This window comes from Tursiops truncatus, chromosome 2, assembly GCF_011762595.2.
Source record: "Tursiops truncatus isolate mTurTru1 chromosome 2, mTurTru1.mat.Y, whole genome shotgun sequence".
NCBI classification, from domain to species: Eukaryota; Metazoa; Chordata; class Mammalia; order Artiodactyla; family Delphinidae; genus Tursiops; species Tursiops truncatus.
Window position 1 is genome coordinate 116,278,645 of NC_047035.1, and position 18,140 is coordinate 116,296,784.

The window sequence follows — 18,140 nt, forward strand, 5'->3', positions numbered from 1 at the left end:
AAAATAGGAAGCTTGACGCTTTGATTCTGCAAAAGGCCTGGGACAGACACAAGCCGTTAGGCACGACGGGTGGGAGCCTGGGTTGCTGCCGACGCAGGTCACCTAGTCTCAGAAGCTGCAAGCGGGAACCTCCTTGCCCTCTGGTCCCAGCCCGCCCTCTGGCTATCTCGAACACCCGTGTCCGCTTAACGTGGCAAGAGCCGGGGCGCCAGGACCGGTGCTTTAAAGCCAATCGGCAGACATGCGTTAAATAGAGCTTTGCACCCCAGTAACCTCAGCTTCCTCTACTACATGTTTTATTTTATGTATATGGCTAAGTGCTGCCCATCGCCAGAAACTCCGAAGATTTTGATTTGAGATTGCAGATCACAGACGTAGAATTCATGATCCTAACAGAATAATGTATTTCCCTACACGGGACTGAAGAGTTCAGAGGAGCCATAATGCCAGAAACACCTCCAATTTCATCCTCACGTTTCTCTGGTAATCTGTTGGCAGCTTGTTCCCCCCTCCTGGGAATGCTATGAAGTCCTTGTCTATAAAATCATTAGGAAGAAAAGTATATACGCAACATGAGCCCTGATATTTTAATAGAAATACTGACCAAGTTTACAACATTTCAAATGCAAATCATAGGGAAAGGTGATTAAGTACAGAATACCGAACGAGATTTAAAATATAACTTCCTGCTATAAGACAGGCTGAGTTGAGCTTGGAGCTCAGATGGCAGGAGGGATATAAATGCTGTTTGTGAAACCCTGGCTGTCAGTGAAGCTCCCCCTTCTTTTGGTTGCACTGGTAGGATGGGGTTTTCTCCTCTATTGGCCCTGAAACCCTATCCTGACCTGCAAGCAGCTGCTCTGGGCGTAACCCTATGCAGACACAGCAACAGCTGGGGCTGCCCCTGGTCAGGTCCCATCAGTTCCCCCCCAACCCACCCCGGCCGTAATTCCAATTCAACATGGTCTTAAGCAAGCAGAGGTGAGTTATTGCTGGGAAAACCTGAAGATCTTCCCCCCCAGTCAGTATCACTCCATCTCCCAAGTCAAGCATTGGCCCCAGCTTCACCAGAGAATCTCCTCCCACAAGGCTCTTTTGCCACCCTACACTTTTGGGCTCTGAGTCTCCTGTAGTTGTCCCATCCCTCCACTGCTCCCCACCACACCCAACAAAAAACTCTAAAATCGGAAAAGTCTACCATGTGTTATGAAAGTCCAGAGCCAAAAGATTTGTGGTTTTGTGGTGGTGATGTTGGGAATTTTTAATTAAAAAGCAAACAAAACCACACAAATCACTGCTGGTTACTTTACAGCTATGACTAGGGTAATGGTTGCTGGAGAAAAATTCACCAGAGTACTGGGAGGGGCTCAGTTGGTCTTTGTTCAGAAAGTCCAGGCTGACCACATATAAAAATCCTTATCAGTCAAGTTTAAATATCTGCCAGTTTAAATTTATGTAATTTAAAAAAATATATATGTATATATTCCATTTGCAGTTGCTAACGAAATGTATTGAATCTCCCTCCCAGCCCCATTTATACCACACACTCTGTACACACTTCTTTCAAACACTGGTTTGGTATTTAAGCTGTTCACTCCCATTTCCAATAAGGATAAGAAAAAATACAGAAAAGTACAAACTACATAGCTGCACAACTTACCCAAATATAAAATATTTCCAAACAGCTGAAATAAGGGGGGAAAACACGTACTAAAAGAATGAATAATTCTATTTAAAAAATTTAAGATATTTTGATTTGGAACACATACAACTGACTGCTAACTATTTAAAGCAAAATCCTGTTTGTACCGTAGATAAGGAACTGAAGCCAAAATCCCTGCTTCACAGTAGTTCTCTGGTGAGGACAAGGGACTTGGGTTGAGAGTTTATTCCTTAAGTAAGAACCAAGCTTTATTTATTTACAAAAAAAAAAAAAAAAAAAAAAGTTGGGGCAAGGGGAAGACAAGTTTTACACAAAAGTACTACAACGGTAACTCCCTTTGGTAAAAAGTGTAATAAATGTCTTGTACATCTGTTCATAGGTACTAAATCTGAAGCCACATAGAACTATGGTACACAAGAAGCTAGAGCAGTTATGCTAGCACATCAAAGCATATTTCTTTTAATAAAAAATTGACAGTATGTACATTATTTACAAAAAAAAAAAGAAAAACCAAGTTAAAACTGTGTGTGTGTGTGTGTGTGTGTGTGTGTGTGAGTGAGTAAAGCTGGTGGATGGCACTAGGGTAGACTAGTAAAGAAGCAGGTACAAAACAGTTCCACGGGAGCTAAAAAGGACGACTGATTTGAACTTGTTGAGGTTGAGAACCAGAGGAGAGAATAACGGGTGGGCAGCAAGGGATTCGTCAGGAATCAAATCCACAAGATGATCAATCCCAAAGCCAAACTGCAGGTCCCAGAGAAAATCTTAATGGGTGATCTAGATGTGCTCAAGTGACCAGGAAAAAAAAATCCAATACAGTTTTTTTTCCTTTTGGGGGGGAAGAGGAAAGGAGCAGTGACCATCAGAGTTACAATCCATCTAAGCATTGAGTCCTTCCCCAGTCTGTCAGTCAATGCTCGCCCATCCAATCAAGGTGTGAACAGCATCCGGTTCCCTCACTGAAGGTCAGGCCCCAGGAGGCTGCAGTCTTAGCTCTGCTGGTGTGTGCAAGCAAGCTGCATATCCCTGTGCTTGCATGGATTTCTTCCCCTCCAGGGCAGGGTAATGCCCAAAACCCCTGGGAAAAGTTCCAGCTCCAGCTTTGTAAGGTATCCACGTTCCTTATATGTAGCCCACTTGGTGCCAGGTTGCACCAGCCACACACAGATCAGGTGGCCATGTCCCAGAGAGGCCCAGTGAGGCTTGAAAGGCATCTTCCTTGTTTCTTCAGTGTGTGCGAGTACACGTGCCCCCCCCAACACACACACACCCCTCAAGTTATCTGCTCTGGCTCTGCAGTTATGGGGCTTTGAACACTGTGCCATATTTGACACGGTACTTGTTAATGCTCACAAAGTGCAGGGTCTCTGTGTCACAGGTGGTGGTGCAGGGCACCAGGCCCTCCAGCCCCTCACCCATGAGCCACTTGCTGGTCTCCGCTGCCATTTCACGGGGCACATGCTCCTTGGTCCATTTATCTACCCAGGCCTGGAACCTCTGATGTAGCCGCTTGCTTACCCGCTCATGGGACTGCAAAATAGAATGAAGAAGAAAAAAACCCATGAACTAGGACTAAAAACCTTCAAATACAAAGCCCAATTTTCTCCTAAAGTGCCAGAAGAAAGATGTGGGCTTATCAGTGCTGATACCACTGATAAGTTAAAAAAAAAAAAAAATTAGGAGTCTGTTTAAAGAAAAGAATTGAAGATTAAGAACCTAGAACACATTAAGGAGTTGGAATTCAAAAAGCTCCCAAAGAAATACCAACACAGGGTCTGGGCAGAACTAGCTCAGTGCTTCTCGATTTTAGCCTCCTGCATCATTATCACATAGGGGGGCGGGGGTGGGGAGAGAACAACTTGATCAATCCGCAGTTTTAAACCAGCAACCCAGCTGATTCTAACATACCCGGAGTGAGACACTGAGTTGAGGCCGTTAGTCATTTCTGTCAGCGTGGCAATCCACTTCTAAGTAAAACAAGGTAAAGGGCTTAAAACCCACTCTCCCTTCCCGCTATTACCCCACCCTGCCCAGCACAGTGCTGGGCATAGCAGATCTTCAGTGGAGGTTTTTGTTCCTACCTATACATCTGGTAAATATTTATTAGTGCCCACAAGCAAGGCAGAGAAGGGGATACAAAGATAAATTAGGTGTTGCCCAGCTCCCCAAATCATTTGAATCAGAAACATGCAGGCATACAACACACAGCACCATGAGAGAAGTACATTAAAAATCGCCCAACCTATGGTTCCCACTTGAATGTTCTGTAGTCTTTTCATCTGCCTCCCAAACCTGGTAACCCCTTCCTATTAACAGATGTACCCCTAAACTTCCCATTTACTCAAGCAAAATGAGCAAAGAAACAAAACCAAAAAACAAAAACCACCAGGCATCATCCTTAATGTTCCCCTTTCTCTTAACCTCCCTACATCCAAACATTACCACATCCTGACAGTTATATGTCCAATCTTTTTTTTTTTTTTGGCTGTGCTACGCAGCATATGGGATCCTAGTTCCCCGACCAGGGATTGAACCCACGCCTCTTGCATTGGAAGCGTGGAATCTTAACCCCTGGACCACCAGGGAAGTCCCTCCAATCTAATTATAATTCCTCTACAACCCTGGTAGTCTGGGTAGACATCACATCTCATATGAATGAAAGCAGTCTTTCGAGTGGTCTCTGCCCTTCCAACTTGGTGCCCTCACTCGCTCTCATCAGTCTATGTCTTTGTCAACGATGTCTCAATGTACCTCAAACAAAATCCAAATCGCAGCCTAAGAGAATAAGTAATGTAGCCTCTGCCCACCCTTCCAACTTCATGCACCCCACTTTCCCTATGGCGCAAGCCACATTGATGTTTTCATTTTCTTGAAAATGCCAAGTCCTTTCCTCCTTCCCAGCCTTGTGCTTGCTTGTTTCCTTTGCCTAAAAAGTACCAACCCCCAACTCTGCACCAGGTTGGATCCTTGTCATTGTTTAGGCCTCAAGCGTCACCTCTTTAGAGAGGTCTTCCCCAACAAAAGCAGGGCCCTGCCTGCCAGTTACCCTTGATCACTTCACCTAGTTTCTCTCCTTGGTAGTGCACATCATCACACTACCTTATATGCTCTACCTCACGGTTGTAGTCCCAGGGCCTGGCACAATACCTTGGTACATAACTGCACTAGGACTTTCACAATTCAGGTAGCATGTGAAAACAGACAGGATTCACACAAGCAATACTACCTGAAATGTAAATGCTAGGAGTAGCTTCACTGGAAGGTGCGACCAGCTGTTATCAACTGAATTGTGTCCCCACAAATTCATATGTTGAAATCCTAGCTTCCACCCCCCAGAATGTGATGTTATTTGGAAATAACGTTGTTGCAGATGTAATTAGTTAAGGTGAGCTCATACTGTCTGTTGTAGGGTGGACCCATAATCCCACATGGCTGGCATTCTTTAAAAGGGGGAAATTTGGACACAGACATGCATTTAGGGAGAATGCCATGTAAAAATGAAGGCAGAAATATGCAAGCCAAGCAATGCCAATGATTGCCAGCAAACCACCAGAGGCTAGGAAAGGCAAGGAATAGTTTTTCCCTCACAGCCCTCAGAAGGTTCAAAGCAACTCTGCCAACACTTCGACCTTGGACTTCCAACCTCTAGAACTGTAGGACAATAAATTTCTGTTGTTTAAGCCACGCAGTCTGTGGGACTTTGTTACGGCATCCTTACTCAACAATTCTCAAATCCAAGAGATTTTCACAAAGGGAGAGAAACAACCAGAAGCCTCTGGGGCAGGCCTGGTCCTGGCTGAGGAGGGAGAAATGTGGAGAAATTCCAGTTACTGGTTCTCACCTGATGAGCCCGGAGCAAGGCGGTCCTCCGATACATGTAGTCCTCTGACTTGATCACATATACCATCTTATAGGAATTCAGCTTGAACCTACACTCCAGCTTATCCAGGCTATCCGCATTCTCCATGGTCTTCTTGCTGTTCCCTTCCTTCCCTTCCTTTTCCTGCTGTTCTCGACCACGCTGACACTTCCGGATCCGCCGCAGATTCCTACAAAGCAGCAAAGCCCTGCAGGATGAGAGCTCCTCCAGGTGCAGGTTCCCATGACTGCCCCAAAAGTTTTTTATTTGCCTTCACAGCACGTATCACAATTTTAATTAAATACATTTTTTAAATGTCCAGTGGTTTTATTGTTAAAAAAAATTTTTTTTCAACTGCAGAGATATAAAGAATAAAAAGAAATTGCCAACTAACCCCCTACCCCAATTCTCGAAATCCCACTTGCCTTGCCACAGGTAGCCACTGTTAGCAGTTTTCATTTAAAATCTTCTAGGTCTCTCTCAACTTTTCACTTAATGTCATGAAGATTTTTTCATTTCACTACAGATAGATTTGTGTCATTCTCTTTAACTGCTACAGAGGAATGTGTCTTAATTGAACAATTCCTTAACAGGAATTAATCAGGTCCTTCATCTGAACCACAGAGCACAGAAAATTACTTAAATGTCTATTTTTTTCAATTCTCCCACAGATGGTACATAACTAGTGCTATTCTACACATCTAGGAAAGAAGATAATTCACATTAGTGGATGCCTTGGCAGGCTTAATTCCCTCCAACACAAGCAGAGAAAGGTTGTCAGCTAGACAGTTCTACTGTTTCCTACACTTTGCTATTAAAAACATTGCTTCAGGGCTTCCCTGGTGGCGCAGTGGTTGAGAGTCCGCCTGCCGATTCAGGGGACGCAGGTTCGTGCCCCGGTCCAGGAAGATCCCACATGCCGCGGAGCGGCTGGGCCCATGAGCCATGGCCGCTGAGCCTGCGCGTCCGGAGCCTGTGCTCCGCAGCGGGGGCGGCCACAACAGTGAGAGGCCCGCGTACCGCAAACAAAACAAAACAAAACAAAAAAAACGTTGCTTCAGTGAATATCTTTGTGTACACACATTTCCGTAGGACAGCAGTTCTTTGGTCCAAGGACTATTGGGGCCCCCACGATGCTTTTTAGGAAGTTGTAAGATCAAAAGTACTGTCATAATAATACTAAAACAGTGTCTTTCTTTCTTTAAAAAAAAAAAAAACAGTATTAACATTAGCATTGGCAGTGCAAAAATAATAGTGACTATTAGAAAAAAACCAATTGGTGATGGCACCGATCTGTCCTTAGATATCTTTGTACTCTTCTCTGGCCACACACCGGCAATTCAAAAAGGAAAGCTGCTCTGACTTAAGAATGTCCTTGATGAAACAATAACATCTCTTATTATTGATAAGGCCGTTAGTTCACATCTTTTTAACATACTGGGTGACGAAATGGGAACTAAACATAAAGTACCTTTGTGTGCCAAAGTACAATGGGATTCATGAAGGAAAGCACTTGAGCACTGCTTGAGCTGCACATGGTTCGCCATTTTTACCTGAAAGAATAGCTGACTAGCCGATCTGGGGTATTTGGCAAATATTTTCTCAAAAGTGAACAAGGGAGACTGGTACTTCAAGGAAAACAACTGAGCACATTCGTTGCCAATGATAAAATTTAAGCTTTCAAGTAAAACTCGGAATTTTGGTAAACTGGTATTGGCCGGCATGAGGTGTGACAACTTCCCACTACTTAAAGATGTGACTGGGGCTTCCCTGGTGGCGCAGTGGTTGAGAGTCCGCCTGCCGATGCAGGGGACACGGGTTCGTGCCCCGGTCCAGGAAGATCCCACATGCCGCGGAGCAGCTAGGCCCGTGAGCCATGGCCGCTGAGCCTGCGCATCCGGAGCCTGTGCTCCGCAACGGGAGAGGCCACAACAGTGAGAGGCCCGCGTACGCAAAAAAAAAAAAAAAAAATGTGACTGATGAGGTCAACGGCAATATTAATAAATGTGTTTTTGGGGGTGCTGGGTGGGGGGTGGGAATACTGTAAAATGAAGACGTGTCAACATTTGGTAGGTCTGCATAACTTAGTGAACTAAAATGTTCCAAATAACCAACTGCATGAAGTTATAAAACCATGCAAGAAAAAATTCAAAGTACAACATAAACCAATGGATTTTGACATAACCACATGAAAAGTTCACTGATACTGCAACTAACCTTTAAGAAACTACTACTTGGACAGTTCTGCTGTCATATCAAAGAATATCCATAATTATCTGAAAGGATATGGAAATACTACTTTTTTGAGCTACAAGTTTCAGTAAGGCCAGATTTTCTTCATGTATTTTGACGAAACAAAATAGTGCAACAGAATGAATGTAGAAGCAGATATGAGAATCCAGCTGTTCTTCTATTAAGCCAGACATGAAACAGATTTACAAAAATGTAAAGCAATGCCACTCTTCACTAATTTGTTGTTTTGAAGTAGCTTTTCATTAAAATATTACTTATGATAACACAGAATGCATTTAGCATTGTTTTTAATGAATTCATAAACATAGTAAACGTTTTTCAGTTTTAATTTCTAATGTGGTAAATATTACTAGATATAATCCACATAAACAAAAGTTTTTTTGGTGTATTCAATCTCTAAGACTGTAAGGGGTCTTAAGGACAAAAAGACTGAGAAAGAACCTCAGCTGTAATAGCTGTAAGGCAAATTATTAAAAATTAAAGTTCCAGGGTAAAGGTCCTATACATTTTAACTGCTCTGATCCTGGAATGATTGTATCAATATTTCCCCCCACAGTAAATCAAAGTGCCTCCCCTCTTCCCCACACACTCCATAACAAAGATTACAAATCTTTTTAAGAATTTTGCCAATCTGTTGAGAAATATACAATGTTATGTTTCATAAGCATGGAGGGACTTCCCTGCTGGGGCAGTGGTTAAGAATCCGCCTGCCAATGTAGGGGACACAGGTTTGAGCCCTGGTCCGGGAAGATCCCACATGCTGCGGAGCAGCTAAGCCCATGCGCCACAACTACTGAGTCTGTGCTCTAGAGCCCGTGAGCCACAACTACTGAGCCTGCGTTCCACAACTACTGAAGCCCACGCGCCTAGAGCCCGTGCTCCACAACAAGAGAAGCCACTGCCATGAGAAGCCCACACACCACAACGAAGAGAAAGCCCGTGCACGGCAACAAAGACCCAACGCAGCCAAAAATAAATAAATTAAATAAATTAAAAAAAAAAAGCATGGAGACTAAATCTGTTTTGTTAAGAAAGGGGCCTGGCACAGAGCAGCTGCCTGAAGTCTGTTAAATGACTCAGTGAATGGAAGAAGCTGGCAGGGCCCTTCTGTTCTCACCCCTTTCCATGTTCCAATTAGGACTAAGTCTAATAATACTGGGATAATACCTTTCTGGGAATGTAAGACATGAGATTTCAATTCGCATTGTACTCTTCTCTGGCCACACACCGGCAATTCAAAAAGGAAAGCTGCTCTGACTTAAGAATGTCCTTGATGAAACAATAACATCTCTTATCATTGATAAGGCCGTTAGTTCACATCTCTTTTAAAAAAGCCAATCTACTACAGCAAAATCTATTTTCTACTTCTGAAACTCTGTCTTCATCCTCAGACAGAGGTCCAGCATACAATTTGCCCATATATGGGGAGGAAATTTTTTTTTTTTTTTCGGTACGCGAGCCTCTCACTGTTGTGGCCTCTACTGTTGCAGAGCACAGGCTCCAGATGCGCAGGCTCAGCGGCCATGGCTCACAGGCCCAGTTGCTCCGCGGCATGTGGGATCTTCCTGGTCCGGGGCACGAACCCGCGTCCCCTGCATCGGCAGGCAGACTCTCAACCACTGCGCCACCAGGGAAGCCCAGGAAATTTTTAAAATTCCATGAAGAGAGTTAACATAGCAGGCCTAAGACTGCTATCCTTTGCAAACCGTGCTTACAAGGTTGTCCCTTGGCTGGGTTCTGGCATCTTGGATTTTGGGAGAGTTTCCCCCATTCCCTGAATGATAAGAGTGCCTCACTGTACCTAAACTGTTTGTACAAAATAAATGGTTTATGCTGAAAACCTGCTTTCCTTCTGGAAGTCTGGAATTTTGGTACAAGCTAGGCAGAGGGTGCCTGCAGGAGCAGCACCCAATAAAACCCCCAGTACCAAGTCTCCAATGAGCTTCTCTGGTAGGCAGCATCTCAAACATATTGTCATAATTTGCTGCTGGAGGAATGAAGAGTGTCCTTGTGCCTCCAGGGGAAGTCACAGCCCCTTAGAAGCTTGCGCCTGGCATCCTCTGATTTTGTCACAGGCACCTTCTCCCTTTGCTGATGTAGCTTTGTATCCTTTCGCTACAGTAAACCATCCCTGTGGGTATGCCTACATGCTGAGTCCTTGAGTCCTCCAAGTGAATCATCAAACCCTGGAGACTCTGACACACATTCCTGAAGGGAAGTTACTACTGACTCCTAAAACTCTTGCCTCCCTGATGCTTTGGCACGTGCTCCAGGTAAGCTCATGGTGTAACACCATACAAACCCTGAATTAGCATCCTCAGTAGACAGAACAACAGAATAAGTGAAAACCAAGAAACTGAAAGTCATCTAACTCCTCGTTCCTGGACTGTGCATTAGTGTTATGCTGCCGATACATGAGTTGGTTCACTCACCGTGGGAGAAACACTGGTTTCCGTGCCAGGTGCTCACGAAGCTCAGGAGAGGTAGTATCAGAATTCATGTATCGCTCCACATAGTCTGACCAGCGCTAGGATTGTAAACACAAAATGGGGGTGGGGGAGAGAGCACAAAAACTGAACTCCAACCTCATCAGGTTGTCTAGCAAATTCTATGACTAAAATGTCTGAAATATTTAAATACAAGATCAAAAAAATCTCTTTCCATAATGACATGCTTGTTACTTGGTATTAAAACACAGCTTAAAAAAATCTGTGAGAATGCAAAACCGAAAGTTTCTCTGAGATACTTAACAGTTACCAGAAGTCATAAATGGTTAGAAGCTGGCTCACTGACAAGTTTTATTTCCCTACAGAGGGTTTTGTTAAAGAACAAAATGTATAGTGGCAAATGTTTGAAAATCAGTATCTTTCACATCAAAATCTAAATTTCTGGCATCTCTTTTAAAAAAATTTAAGATTTGGCAACCACGAGCCAATATTCCCATAAAACAACAATCTCCTCCCCTCCATATGCCCTCAGCACCATACATACATGTGGCTTGCATTTCTCACTAATATTACCTGCTAGACCCAACTATGATAACCAACTCACTCTGTCTACCCCGTGGGGTTGAGAACTCCTGGCTCCATCTATCCCAATAAAAAGTAAACATGACACAAAGGGTCAAGATGATACTGGGCAGATGGCACCTCATTTGTTGTTTCTTGTGCTTTAGGAGAAAAACAAGAAAGCTGCCAACCATGAGACTTCCTCAGAGGAGAGGGCTTTCCTGAAAGCTAGATGAGACTGCCATCAATCCTAAATATCTTACCACCAGGCAGTCCTTTTCTTCAGCTGAAGATATGGCTGAAATGACCTGTACTTAAGTGTCAGGTCCTGACCCTTAAACAGGCTAACACTGGCTGGGCTTCTAGAAGACACTCACTGGGCAGACTCTCAGAACATGACATACTCTCCCCAGTTTCTGCAGTATACTCATCCATACCTCTGCTTCTACAGGGTCATCCGAGTTCTCCTCTTCCGTGTCCAAAAGCTCGATGGTCAGCTGAACCTGGCCTTGGCTCTGAATGAACATAAGCTGCAAATAAGAAACCTGAATGTAAACAAAAGACCATCTCCAAAGCTGTAAACAGATTCTCAAGGGTTGAGAGGTGGGGAGGCAATAAAGTTATAAAAAAAATTTTGCTCCAATTGAAGAGATGAGGAAGATAACTCAAAAGCTTAGCAGGTGATAAAAAGGCAAAGGTCCAATCTTGCTACCAGCAAAATGAAATGTTAGAGCAAGAAGCACCATTTCATGTTTCTTACTTCTTGAATTAGCTAAAACAGTAATCAATATCAGAGAGTGCTCAAAAGTCAGAACCATAAAATGTCAATGCCATTTCACTTGATAATCCCATTTATGGGACTTGATACAAAGATGTAAACAAGCCTACAGTGTTTAAAAAAAAAAAGGAAACTTCTCATACCAAAGTGAAATGGAAAACATCAAACAGAAAACAGCAATCACATTTCCACCACAATAAAGACTACCCAAGAAATCACACATACCATGAGGTAAGGAACACAAAACATCAACATAAGAAGTGATCTGCTGCAATGGTACCAATCATATTTGAAACTGAGTTCTGCTAATACTATTTGTGTGATTTTTTAAAAAAATTCATATTTAAAAGCAGTACACTGATAGAGGCAAAACCAAGTCACATTTTGCACAAAAGAAGTATCAAATGGTGATGGCACACAGATCTCCCCTTTTGGAATCCCAGGATTCTCAATGCCCTGATCCTAAGGGCTCGCTGCAGACCAGATCACTATAGGAATCAATGGTGAAGATCAGCGATTAGAAGAAAGCTTGAGAATCATTTATTTCAACATTCTTCATTTTACATAGGGAAAAACCTAAAATTCAGAAAGTTCTGATTTCTCAAGGCCACACAGCTAGTCAGTAAGCAAACAGGACCAGAAACCAGTTCTGGTTCACAGTTCTTCTGGAGAAGAAGAATTCCTATTTGCTAGTAAAATTTAAAAAGTAACAAGAACATAACATACACACATACAAACATAGTTACTTCCAAAATAGATATGAAAAAAACTGCTCCTAGGAGTTTGCTAAACCTCCCTGGATTTAGGATGAAAAAACCTAGAGTGTCGAGATTTGTCCCACTGCTGTAAAGAAACCACTCTTCAAAGTAATATTGAGAAGACAAGTCTCCTCTACATGCCTAAAACTGAACTCAATTTCATCCCAACAGGCTCCTCGCCTGACACCTGTCTTGTTAGGTCCTTTACCATGTGTTCACCCCAACTCTCTGACCTCTGCAACCACTCTCCAAGTCTTGACTAACTTTATTATTAGATTGCCCACATCCATCACCCAAATTTGGTAACTGCCTCCAGTTGTAAACATGACTCTGATTCCTCCCCTCCTCGTTACTCAGTGTTACTAATCTTCCTGAAAGCTCAAAGCCAGTGGAATATTTAGTCCTTAAAAATGCTTCACTGCTCGCCAACCACAACAAAATTCATACCTTTTCCTTAGTTATGGCTGTGAAGATCCTCTACCATTTGGACACCCCCACCTCCTCTCCATGCCTCCTCTGCCAATCTCCTAGGCTTCATTCAACTAACACACAGTCACTGAATGTTTGCCATTTATTAGGCAGAGGCACACGCAGAAGAGAACATGGTTTCTTGCTTGGAGGAGCTCAATTTAGTGAAGGAAAAGGGATACAAATAGCTATATTTACATTACAACAAAATAACTACAAAGGTACTACTCTAGAAACATGCACAATATGTTATCCCCCCTCAGTGAGATGAGAAAGATTTCACTTCACTGAAGTGACACTCAGCTGAGCACTGAAGGACAGGACATAGAGGAAGACCAATCGATTTCAGAGAAATCATGACAAAGAAAATCATATTTGAAAAAGTACATAAAAAGAACTACAGGGCTTCCCTGGTGGCACAGTGGTTGAGAGTCCGCCTGCCGATGCAGGGGACACGGGTTCATGCCTAGTCCAAGAAGATCCCACGTGCTGTGGAGCGGCTGGGCCCGTGAGCCATGGCCGCTGAGCCTGCGTGTCCGGAGCCTATGCTCCGCAACGGGAGAGGCCACAACAGTGAGAGGCCCGTGTACTGGAAAAAAAAAAAAACAAAAAAACAAACAAAAAAAACTACGACCCCTCTCCCCCGCAAAAGGTGAAGGATGCGAGTAGGCAATACACAGAAGAGAAAAACAGGAAACAGTAGCGAACAGGGAAATGTGAATTAAAATATTTTTCTAATCATCTAATTGGCAAAAATAAGTTTGATAATACTAAGTGTTGACTAAGAATGGGGAAATAAATGCTCTTATCAAAGTGCACACTGGTATAGCCAGTCCCTTTGGAGAGTGAAATGGGAATACCCATTAAAGTTTAAATTTTAAAATATGCATATACCATTTAACCTAGTAATTTCATTTCTCTGCCTCTACCCTAAACAAACACTACCACGTGCACGCAAGGATACAAAATGCGGTTCAATGAAGCACTATTTGAGATAGTAAAAAATGGAAATAGTTTAAAACGTTTACCCATCAGGCAATGATTTTTTTAAAAAAACTATAGTACAGGGAATTCCCCGGCAGTCCAGTGGTTAAGGACTTGGCGCTTTCACTGCTGGGGGCCCAGGTTCCATCCCTGGTGGGGGAACTAATATCCCACAGGCCACGTGGCATAGCCAAAAACAAACCCCCAAAAACAAACAAACAAAAAAACCCGCAAAAAACTATGGTACATTCATACTATTATGTATGACACAGCAGTTGAAAAAATGAGCTGGATCTGTGTAAACCAAAATAGAGCAAATTCTAAGACATGTAAAAAAAAAAAAAAAAGCCAGATGTAAAATACGCTAATCCAATCTAAATCTAATCATTAATTTCTATATAAACATCTATGTGTCAATATATGCAAATGCACAGAAAAGGGTCTGAATGGATACACAGAGAGCTAAACATGCCTGATTTTTAAAAAAGCACTGTAGAATATGCATAGAAAAAAAATGAAGGGAGAGGAGGCGGGAGGTGGGGCTGGGCAGAGGATTTGAAGGGCTGCTTATTCTTAGCTTAATGCTAATACTATATGGACTTTTATTCTCTATATAAACATTTGAAAGAAAAAGGTCACTGTGATGACACGATTTTCCTGGTTACCAAGCCTTCTGTTCCTGCTATTCCCTCTGCTATTCTGACAACTATTCTTATCTACTGGGTGAGTCTACCCATTCCTTCATAGGCCCTCACCACACAATTTAATACACTGTTAACTCATTGTAGATGGGGATGATAATTCTGTCCACCATGAAAGTAAACACCCACTAAACTCATAATAAACATTTATAGATTTAAAACTCTGAAAGGCTTAGGAAATCTCTTCTGTAGTGGGAAAGTCCTCGGATAGTAGAACATTAGATCTGTGACTGAACTAGAAAACTCATTTCCAGGTCTTTGATTCTAAATTAAGCCAACAGTACAGGTGATAGATCAGAAACTAAAGAAATAGCTGAAAATAGAAGTGAACAATTTGAGGGTCAGATCATTAAAGTACATGGAACATGCCCACCAAGGTCAAACTTTTATTTAGCTTAGCTCTCTCTGCTAGGCCAACTACAAACCTTATTCTGGGCCACCTAAACCTGTGCTTACATTAATACATACAGGCTTTGTTCAACTATACACGTTTATTACATAGATGCAATCATAACACACGTAATTTTGTGTCCTTTATTTGTTTCAGTATTTTGATAATTTATAATTAACTTTTAAGAGCTGCAAAATATGCCATCCAGCATTCACACAATAGGCTGCCATTAACCATTCCCGTAAAGGGTTGGACACCTAGACTGTTTCCAGCTATTTGCTTTTCTAATTAGCTATTATAATGGTAGAAAACCGGAAACAACCTAAATGTCCAACTAGACAGGCATAATTTTCTATAAAATTAAATATCAAATAGTCATAAAAAGATGCTGAAGACCCAGAGGTGTTGCTAATTGAGCGAAATAAGTTCCAGAACATTTTGCCCAGTATAATCTTTTTCAAAATACATATTAGCATAGAAAAGTTTAGAAATGTCATCAATGATTATTTCTGGGAAGAACTGTAGGTGACTAGTTTTTCTTTTCTCTGCGTTTCCTATCTTTTCTACAACGACCATGGATTACACTTTTAAACAATAATATTTACGAAGCATTTAATACCCAAATAAATGTTCAGCGAAGAAGAATACAAAATTATAAAAATCATATGTAAGAGCTAATTTTTTTAAAAGGCAAGAAACAGACTACCCACAAGAGACTTTACTTTTCCATGTTTTTTTGCATTTATTCCAGTGAGTTCACAGGCTCTCCAAGGAGGTCTAGGAGTGGAATCACTGGGTCAAAGTACCCTGGTATGGCTTTGACTTCTGGTGGAGAGAGCCCCAACAGCTCACACTGTCGTCAGCATGGTCCCTGACTACCTGAGTACCTCTCACCTTAAAGCAATTCTCATCTGACATGAGCTGCTCAGCCTTCCGCTGATATGTTGACTCCAGGAGGCTCCTTGAGGTCTGTGTATTCAGCTGGCCTCCAGTGGCCCCATTATTGTTTTCCGCCAGGTACAGGTCAGTCACTTGTACACAGATCTCATCACTCACGATGTGCTGCAGCTGGAGTCAAGCAAAGGCAAGTCATCAGGGAACCAAAAATATAGTTCTCCCTGTCACACACTCAGCCTCCCTTTGGTGGTTCCAATCACTCAGCTCAAAAAGGTTTTTTCCAGGGCCTCCCTGGTGGCGCAGTGGTTGAGAGTCTGCCTGCCGATGCAGGGCATACGGGTTCATGCCCCGGTCCGGGAAGATCCCACATGCCGCGGAGCGGCTGGGCCCGTGAGCCATGGCCGATGAGCCTGCGCGTCCAGAGCCCGTGCTCTGCAACGGGAGAGGCCACAACAGTGAGAGGCCCGCGTACCGCAAAAAGAAAAAAAAAGAAGGGTTTTCTGGTTGATCATTTTAGAACATTAATCATACAAAACCACTATCTTATTTTCTTGGAGAATAACCAAGCCAAAATCTTCAACCATATCTCTGGTCCATGAATAAAATGTTCATATATATTTAAAAGCAAAACCATAAGCAACTCAGGTTAATGTGCTGCTCATTTAAAGTTCTAAGGAACTTAAGAAAAATTTTTTTACATGAAAGAAAATTTCCATGGCTTCCTAATTTTATGGCACTTCTTTACCATTTACAATTTCCTTTCATACGTATTCTCAGTTGATCCACACAACTACCCTGGGAAGCAGGCTGGAGAAGGGTACCCTACTATATTGATATATGAGACAAATTTACATGTTAGATAAGAAAACTCACGTGTGCTAAGGTGAGGAGAGGGACTTCGGAGAACCATGAAAGCAAGATCCATGTCTACATTCACAGCCCTACTACAAAGTCTGAAACTCAATAGGCACTGAGGAAGCTGTTACTGAATTAATCTGTCATGGGTGCTCAGCTGAAGGAGCTGAGTTAGGACTAATATTCTTTCTAACACATCCTCTATTTTTCCACATCTGATAATAAAAGTATAGTATTTAAAATTGTAGGTAAATTAACTCATTTTCAACACAGGTCAATCACGACTGACTACTGGTAACTTCTGAAACTATCTTATTAAACTATCTGATGACTAGAAAGTTGAATCTTTCAGAGATTCTATTCTCATAGGTCATGACGATATATCTACTGTGAAATAAAGATTCTCTCAAATGAAACTTTACCCATTAAAATGCCAGAGAATGTGAAAAACAGATACAAGAAAGCAAAATGTTAATTGCAGTATCAATTTGTCTATTTTACTTTAAAATTCTCATAACCACTAAGCCATTCTATTTTTAGGAAGATACACTCTTTTTGAAGTGCTAGTAACTATGACAACTACTTATTTTTAACATTTAAAAAACTCTTAAGTGACAAGTATGTGTATTTGTAGATAAATGGACAAGGTGCAAGGTCAGAAGGGTGAGTGACCTGATGGTGGTAGAAAGGCCAGCAACTGGAGGTCGTTAAATTACAATTAGTCTATACAACGGCTTTTAATGTGACCATTAAAATAATGCTTATGATAACTTGCTAATACGGGGGAAGGCTTAAAATACAGTGTTTAAGAGAGAAAAAAAGCAGTGCACGTCCAAAGCATGGTCTCTATCATGTAGATACTTCTTTATACCTTCCTGTAAAAGGAGACCACGTCACCGACTCCCTATCCGCACCCTCTCCTTGGATATCTGGCCCCTTCTAGTCTTTGGAAAGGGCAGCATTATAAATCCAGGGACAACTAGGCAACTCTCATCCCCACACTAGGCTGGTTAGATTCTCTCTCCTGCTAAATTGAAATGACACAATGAGTGTGTCTGGTAGACTTTTTACAGAGGAGCACCTGGATGGTTGGTAATGCCAGGGCCAGAGGCACTGCCGTGGCAAGTGAAAGCCTCAGGTGCTGGAGAAGCCTTGAGTACGTGCTGAGTGTTCATCTGAAGAGAGAAGCATGAGGATGGGGGAGATGTCCAGAAAGGAGGCATGCAGGAGAGGGAAAAAAAAAACCTCCCCAGTCTAACCCCTAGATGGTCTGGCCATATTTTGAGTCCCACACCAGATGTCTGTGAGACTGCCTATTGTATTCTTAAGACAAAACCCTCTTAAACTAGTCTAGAAAAGTAAGATAAATATATGGTTTGACCTTGAAATATATGTTCTACCTCCAGTCAGCAATGAACTCTGGAGAACAGCAAAGGAGATAAGGAGAGTAAGAAATGTTATGCCTCCAATTCAGGAGTTAAGCTGAGGAGCATAAACGTATTTTAAAAACAATGGATTCAGATTT

The 18,140-nt window shown here is 42.3% G+C and overlaps 1 protein-coding gene across 5 annotated transcripts in view; it reads right to left on the reverse strand.

Annotated features, from left to right (window-relative positions):
• Nucleotides 1-573: 573 nt before the first annotated feature.
• Nucleotides 574-18,140, reverse strand: part of SIN3A (SIN3 transcription regulator family member A) — a 64,130-nt gene continuing 46,563 nt past the window's right edge. For 4 of the 5 annotated variants that reach the window (XM_073801257.1, XM_019949915.3, XM_019949890.3 and 1 more), the window contains 5 exons: nucleotides 15,758-15,931; nucleotides 11,221-11,313; nucleotides 10,208-10,302; nucleotides 5,505-5,712; nucleotides 574-3,193 (listed from right to left, as the gene is read on the reverse strand). In XM_073801257.1, coding sequence (XP_073657358.1) covers nucleotides 2,963-3,193; nucleotides 5,505-5,712; nucleotides 10,208-10,302; nucleotides 11,221-11,313; nucleotides 15,758-15,931 — 801 coding nt within the window. In that variant the 3' untranslated portion in view covers nucleotides 574-2,962. Of the gene's footprint in view, nucleotides 3,194-5,504; nucleotides 5,713-10,207; nucleotides 10,303-11,220; nucleotides 11,314-15,757; nucleotides 16,193-18,140 lie in introns of those variants that run through there. The other variant, XM_073801258.1, reaches the window with a different exon arrangement.